The sequence below is a fragment of the Chamaea fasciata genome, unplaced genomic scaffold, assembly GCF_029207755.1.
Source record: "Chamaea fasciata isolate MVZ Bird 193981 ecotype frontalis unplaced genomic scaffold, bChaFas1.0.hap1 SCAF_4, whole genome shotgun sequence".
NCBI lineage: Eukaryota > Metazoa > Chordata > Aves > Passeriformes > Sylviidae > Chamaea > Chamaea fasciata.
Genome location: NW_027094089.1, coordinates 72,580,804 through 72,588,125, shown reverse-complemented (window position 1 = coordinate 72,588,125; position 7,322 = coordinate 72,580,804). Strand labels below are relative to the sequence as shown.

Sequence of the window (7,322 nt, the reverse complement as noted above, 5' to 3'; positions counted from 1 at the left end):
CCTTTTTGGGGTTATGAGGATTATGAACATATGGACACTATGTCTGTGTTCAGACAATTTACTGTTTATTAGGAAAATATGGGGGGAAAAAGACAAAAAACGTTACAATTATTTGCACTGCTGCTGTCTTGCTCATAACCTGGCTGAAGCCCAGGTACAGGGGAGCTCCCAACCCAGTAATGTCAACCTGGAACAAATCCCAAACCAGTGCAAATTTAAACAGGTGTGGCCACTGCCAGATAAGTGATACTTGAGGTAAATGCTGTCTGACTGATTTAGCAAGAAGGTGTTAAACAACTACCTCTTCCACTGCCTGCAAAGCTGGATCTTAAGGGTAGCTAATCCTGCCAAGACACACATACACATAAAATTCCAGGCTGGGAAAGCAAGTTGCAGGAGCAACTGGGACCCACATACTGTTGTTGAGCTGTAAGTAACTATATCACCAAAGGAGGTGGTTTTAATTTTAAAAAGACATACTGGCCCCTTCTGTTTTTGTTGGGTTTTTTTTTCTTTGTTTGGTTTTTGGGGTTTTTTTAGGATTTTTATTGTTTGTTTTTGTTTGTTGTTTGTTTGGTTTGGGTTTTAAATTTTTGTTTGTTTGTTTTGTTGTTTTTTTTTCCCCTGGCTTTTACACGGCGTTCATCAGATACTTTTATCTGCAGTCAGCGCTAATTGTTCTTAAACGCGTGCTCCTCCTGCCCGGCAGCGGTGCAGTTTGAAACACTCTTTGTGCACACCTCCCTCTAGTGGGCCCGAAACCCTGGAAAATCGGCAAAATCCGCGAGTTCCTCTAGGGAGACGCAAGTGTTAGGGATAACCACTCGAGAAAGTGTAACATTCTTTACATATTTTATATAGTGTATGTATGATGCAAATACCTTCCTAACATCAACCAGGAAGCACCATGAGGATCTAGTGAAATGCTAAGAACGCAAGATGCAGCAGCCTGACTGGGGGGGACAGGGTGGGGGTGTCATTATTTGTCCCATAAACATTTCTTGAAGCTGCTGAGTGGCCTCCTCCGAGAACACAGCCCGGGGATCCACCTGGTCACCCCTGACTGCCCCAGCTCAGACCCCACCTGCAGAGCTGCCCCAGCCCTGGGGCCCAGCACAGCAAGGAGCTGGAGCTGCTGGAGCCAGGCCAGAGGAGGCTCCAGGATGAGCAGAGGGATGGAGCAGCTCTGCTGGGAGGAAAGGCTGGGAGAGCTGGGATGGTTCAGCCTGGACAGGAGAAGCTTTGGGGTGACCTCAGTGTGGCCTTGCAGGGCCTGAAGGAGCTGCAGAAAGGATGGAGAGAGACAATTGACAAGGGCTGGAGGGACAGGACACGGGGAACGGCTTCCCAGTGCCAGAGAGCAGGGATGGATGGGATATTGGGAAGGAATTGTTCCTTGGGAGGGTGGGGAGGCCCTGGCACAGGGTGCCCAGAGAAGCTGTGGCTGCCCCTGGATCGCTGGCAGTGTCCAAGGGCAGGCTGGAGTAGCCTGGGACAATGAAAAGGCGTCCCTGCCATGGCAGGAGTGGGAGCGTCCCCACAGCTCCCTCAGGAACGACGGCCTCCGGGGCCGGCACTCCATCCTCCCCGGCAGCCCCGCTCCCGCCGCCTCCCACCCTGCCTGCCCCGGCTCCCGCTCCTCCTCTTCCTCCTCCTCTTCCCGTCCGTCATCACCGTGCGCGGTGCGGCCGTGCCGGCGCTGCCGTGCCCGTGGCGGTGCCGTGTCCGTGCCGGGGCCATGACCCGCTGGGCCCGGCGGAACGCCCCGCCCGGGGCCCGGGCGCTGGCCGCCACCCCCTGGGAGCAGCTGGCGCCGAGCGGGGAGCCGGAGCTGCCGCGGGCAGCCAGGGGGAAGAGGAGGAAGAAGGAGTACGAGAACCAGGACGTGAACGGGTTCGCGGCGCACCGCGGGGAGCAGCAGCAGGAGGAGGAGGAGTTGCGGAGGAAGGACAGGCGGCGGGAGAGCAGGAGGCTCAGGAGGCAGGAGAGGAAGAAGAACGCCATGGTGAGCCCTGCCCTGCAGCCACGGGAAAAAAAAATAGAGAAACTCTCCCTTTTTGCTCAAACCCCTCAGGTTTGGGGAGTGTGTCAGTGGCCTTGAAGGGCTGGAATGAACAGTGTGCACAGTTAAACCCTTTGTAGTAAAATGTGACGCGTTAAGGCTCGAGGGATGTCGGTGACGGCATCTGACTGCGAAAGTGTGTCCAAAGCAATTTAATCAAAGCAATACACAGACTAGCTCTAATTCCTAGTAAAGCTCACGCAGAGCACAGTCTTCACCTAGTGTGGCCCTTGGGGAAGAGACAATAGGTTCAGCTGATCCCACAGGTTATGATGCAGTCTTCCCAAACTTCTCCCCATTCCTTACTCACTTTTATACTGTTTTGTTTGCAGTAAGGTGGAGATTTAGTGGCTTCAGTCATACATCTGCCCTGGGAGTGGGTCTCTCAGGACAGTACCTGAGGTAACCCTGGGGTGGGATGTGGTCAGACCAAAGAGAGGGATTTCACCACAGCTGCTGATCCAACAGAACATTCTCCTTTATCTCCCTTGCTTTCAGCTGCAATGTGGCTGATCAGCTGCAAGGTTCCACTGGGTTCCTTCTTCTGCAAGGATTTTGGCAGAGCTGCCCTGCGCCACCCTCCTGTTAGTCCAGCCTGGATTGTGCTGTGTATGGGGAGTCCCATCCAGGGAGTAGCCGCTGTATTTCCCCCTGAAATTTCCCCTTTTAACCCCCAGTCACATTCCTACAACGCTGTTAAAGGAGAGCCCCATGTGGGAGGCACAGGTCTCCCTCCCTGTGGTGGTGCTGCTGTGGTGCTCAGCAAGAGCTGAGCCCTCCCCTGCCACAGGCACAGCATGTTTCAGATGAAAGGTACTTTGGAACAAAAAGATGGTTTGTTTGGAAACATGAAAGTTTGGAACAAAAGATGGTTTTCAGCTCCACTTGTAGCCTTTAGCATGGTTCTCCCAGCTCAGCATTGTTCCCCCTGCCCTTTGAGGAGTCCCCAGCTCCTCTTGGTTCCTGGGTGAAACTAACTCAGGTGATTTTTGTGTGTAGTTCATCAAACTGTGTGTTGCTGGTTAAAGGAGAAACGTGCTCATAATAACGTGGTTTGATGGCACAGAGCACAGTTTGATGGCAGAGCACAAAAACTCTTCCTGGCTGCTTTTTTTCTGGGGACAAAATTGTGTTCACTCTTTAGGCTCTGTGAAACTGGGATTTCCAGGTTTAGAGTGCCACTCAGAGAATCACTGGATTTTCCTCTTCCAAGGTGTGTTTCCACTGCAGAGAACCTGGCCACGGCGTGGCTGACTGTCCTGCAGTGCTGGAGAGCCAAGACATGGGGACGGGGATCTGCTACCGCTGTGGATCCACGGAGCATGACCTCAGCAAGTGCAGAGCCAAGGTGGATCCAGCTGCTGGTGGGTCTCAGGAATTTGTGCTGTTGTGAAGTGCCTGGGTCTAAATTGTCTGACTGCTGACCCTGAAGTTTTGTGTGTTAGAAATTTAACTTTTGTAGTATGATAATGAGGAACCTGGCAGTAATTTATAGCATGAGGTGTTTAAAATATTGTCATTGCACTGTGTTGGGTCTGTGACTTCACAGAGGGTTTGATGTGGACTGTAAACCATGTGGGATTTTGCAGGGCCATTTCCCTATGCAAAATGTTTCATCTGTGGTGAGATGGGACATCTGTCAAGGTCGTGTCCGGATAATCCCAAGGGGTTGTATGCCGAAGGTGAGTGTACTGGTTCACTAAATTTAGCAAAATTAAACTTCAATGTCTTCCTTACCCGATACAGAAAAAAATAACACTGCAAGTGAATGGGAATGTGGCTAAAAGGAATTCCTGTGTATCTTTCAGTAAAGGCAGAGTAGTTCCGGGGTATTAATTGTCAAATAATTACCTGGGGATTTCTGTTTTAAGTGTAGGTTTGGTATCAAATGACAAGAAGAGGTGCAAAGTGTGAGACTTTGCTTGTGCCTCAGTATCAGGAAATGCACAAAGGAACAAAATGCTGTGTGAGTGTAGACAGTGTGTATTTACATGTACGTGCACCCAAGTAGGTGGTAAGAACATTCTCACACAGTAGCTTAAGGTGCTGGGAAGTGGCAAAACACAGGCTCTCACTAAAGGCAGAGTATCTTCAGTCTGAGTAACTTCAATGAGAAATGGGGTATAACTTTGAAGGTTTGACTTCTCCATTGGCTGCAACAACCAGCATTCTGTCTCCTGGTGTTTCCCAGCACAAATGTGGGGTCTTGGCAAACTCCAGAAAGTGGTGTTGCAGCCCAGTTAAAATGGAACAAAAATCCCCTTGCTTTCAAGTGTTTGTATTGTGGAATTTTGTATTGTGTAGAATTTCACATCTCAGTACCTGCAGTTGGATTACCTGGCTCTCAGAAGCCCCTGTCAATTTTAAAAGTTCATTTGAGTATGGATTTCAGCAGAATTCAGCCTGTGTCTCAAAAAGAGAGCTTCCAGCAAATCAGACGAACCCAGTAAGCAGTGGCTGGAATGTGTGGTGCTCTACAGAAGAATGTAATCCCAAACAGCTCTATCCCTCACAGACACAGGAAGGGTGTTTTGTTGGGTGTTTTGTGGTGTTTTTTTCCCCTCAGATGAGTAACAACTTTCTGTGTGAACAGGTGGGGGCTGCAAACTTTGTGGCTCTGTGGAACACTTCAAAAAAGACTGCCCGGAGAAGCAGAATGCAGGTGAGCTGCAGGGGGTGTGGGGTGGGTATGCATGCATACTGCTCTGCATGGCTGTGGTCAGGGAAAAGGCTTTGGGAAGAGAACTTGGAAGCAGCAGAGGTGACCTTTTGTTGGGACACTCAGGGAGGGTGTGGAGGAGGCAGTAAGTTGCAGTGCAAAACTAAGATAATTCTTTTTTTAAGAAAGAAAGTTCGTCTTGTGTGTATCTGAAGGCCATATGAAATAATCTGGGGTTTTTGGCCGGTATTTGTCCTGCTATTCACAGTTTGGCAGCTGTACAGCAGAACTGGATGCTCCTTTTTGCAAATTTCAGTGTGAAGTGGTGGAGCTGAACCCAGTGCCAGGTGCAGGGTGGTGGTGTGTGCAGGCAGGTGTGTCAGGCACCCAGGACAGGGACAAAGAAGATCTGTCCAGCTGGGTTCACAGCTAATGAACTACTTTCTTACGTGTTCTTCAGCTTTCCATGTGGGTGGAAAAATTAAATTAGATATCACAACCCCCCACTGCATTACAGGAGGCAAAGCATCAAACAAGGTTTTGAAGAATGATCCTGTTACTGGAGTGCTGACACACCTGTGCATTTTTTTCCTTAGTTTCTGTGACAGTTAATGTGCCACTTCATAATAAGCCAACTTGGTGTAATTTATGTAAGAAATATTTATGGCATTTTCTGTATCTGATTCTGTATTTATGAAATTTTTAGGTCTGAGACCATATGTAGGATTCTAGATGTGTGCTGCTTTGCCAGTTTAGAATGGGTCAGACTCAGTCTGAATTGGTATGACGGGGGTTTATGACACCAAAAGACTGAAATTTCCCCAAACTTATCTGCAAGTAGCGAGGCTGTGCTTACTTGGGTGACTGGTGTTTTAGAAGCTTGTAACCAGATTTTTTTTCTACCTTTTTCTGGTAAATTTAACATCCATAATGAGGACTGTAAGTGCTGTCTATTTTCCCAAGGGACTTCTTTCAAAACTAGCACTGCTGGTTAAAAACGGTCAAGTTACTTGGAACTGTGACACCATTGGCAAGAATTGTGATATTCTTTGAGGTGAAGTGTGCCCTATGCAGAGCATGTTGAGGTAAAGGAAGGCAGGTGAGAGCTGTCAAAGGAGTTCATGCACTACAGTTTCGAGTTTCCACAGGCAGATTCTGAGGCAGGTTGGGCCAGCTTTTGTGCCTGGAGGCTGGTGTGGGTACCCGTGGCATTCCCCATGTGCAGTGCAGTGCCCTGCAGGGGCAGACCCCAGGCTGTGCAGGTGGCAGAGCTGGCCCTGGCAGTGCTGTGTTGTGTCCCTGCAGAGCAGGTGACAGTCGGGCGCTGGACCCCCGGCCTGAGTGCGGACCACGAGGACATCGCGGCCACGCCGGTGCTGCAGAGAGCTCAGCCCAAGCAACCCAAAGTTGTCACTTTCTGAAGGACTCCTGCCTCTCAAACAGTTCTGCAGTGCTGCACTCCAGGGTGGTGACGACAGAGAGCGGATCCAGAAAATCAAGCAGGCTGCGGAGGAATTGGGTTTTCTTTCTTGTCTCCCCTCATTTTCCCAGTTTGCCTCCCAAACTTGCCTGGCTCACTGTAAAGCTGGGAACAACAGGAACACAGCAAGTGGCCATTTTATTAAAGGAATTGTGGGTGTTTTTTAAAGGTTCTTGTTGGATTATGGTTTGGTTTTGCCTTTACCTTTCAGGAATAATGAACTTATTCCTCCGTATGTTCCAACTTGAGCAGCCTTGTGGTGAAGTTACAGATAACCCTGTGGGCTGCTGAGCTTGGGGTGCAGTTCCTGGTGGTAGTAGTTGTTATTATCAGCCATTTACCTAATTGGTCATGCACATTGGGTCATTTGAGTGTGTTCACTAACAGAATCAAGCCCTTCCTCTGAAGCTTGTGGTGAAACACAACCCTAAAGAATTGGAGAGCAAGTGAGAAGCTTTCTTAGTTTATTTCTTTTGCAAAGAAAATGCTCAAAAACCTGCAGTGTTTCCATGCCGTGGTGAGCTGGGAGTAAACTTTTCTTTGTATTGCACCTGCCTGCTTCATGGCAGACTTACTGTTTTTAAATGGAGACTGCAGCCTTAGAAAAACTGGTGGATATTAAAAAAAAAAAGATTAGGAAACCAACTCCAGAGTTCCTGCAGCCACCAGTGTTACGGGAGAAGTGCATCCTGAGGTCCCCTCACATACTTTTCTTGCAGCAAAAAAACAACTACAGGGAATGAAATTGTGTGGAGAGATTTTATATTTGTACAGGTAATTTTTTAAAAAATAAAATGCTGCTAAAGAATACAGTGGTTAGGTGTCATATTTTAGGTTTCTTGGTGGTCCTCTGGGGACTGAGATAGGGGGTGTACAGTTCATATTAATCAGCACATTTTTAAATGGGGTCGAGGAGTGGATGTGAATGAAATTAGGGTTTAATTATGGAGTTTTTAATTAACTGTTGGATAAAAGCTCAAAGCTATCAGTTTAATGTGGACATTTTGGCAACAGACACTTATCCCAGCTTAAGAAGCATTTCCCTTCCTATTCTATGAATTAAGAATATTGTTTGAAAAGCATCTTTTTAGATAATTTCCCTCTCCTTGGCTTTGTAATGT

General features: G+C 48.3%; 1 protein-coding gene across 2 annotated transcripts; it reads left to right on the top strand.

Annotated features, from left to right (window-relative positions):
• Positions 1 to 1,679: 1,679 nt before the first annotated feature.
• ZCCHC9 (zinc finger CCHC-type containing 9) lies at positions 1,680 to 7,172 on the top strand. 2 transcript variants are annotated; one of them, XM_066181955.1, is made up of 5 exons: positions 1,680 to 2,005; positions 3,276 to 3,426; positions 3,652 to 3,744; positions 4,656 to 4,724; positions 6,032 to 7,172. In XM_066181955.1, the coding sequence occupies exons 1-5, from the start codon at positions 1,739 to 1,741 to the stop codon at positions 6,490 to 6,492; spliced, it is 1,041 nt and encodes a 346-aa protein (XP_066038052.1). In that variant the 5' UTR covers positions 1,680 to 1,738; the 3' UTR covers positions 6,493 to 7,172. The 2 variants fall into 2 exon arrangements, with proteins under 2 accessions (XP_066038052.1, XP_066038053.1); XM_066181956.1 differs by having other exon boundaries at positions 6,027 to 6,229.
• The last annotated feature ends 150 nt before the right edge of the window (positions 7,173 to 7,322 follow it).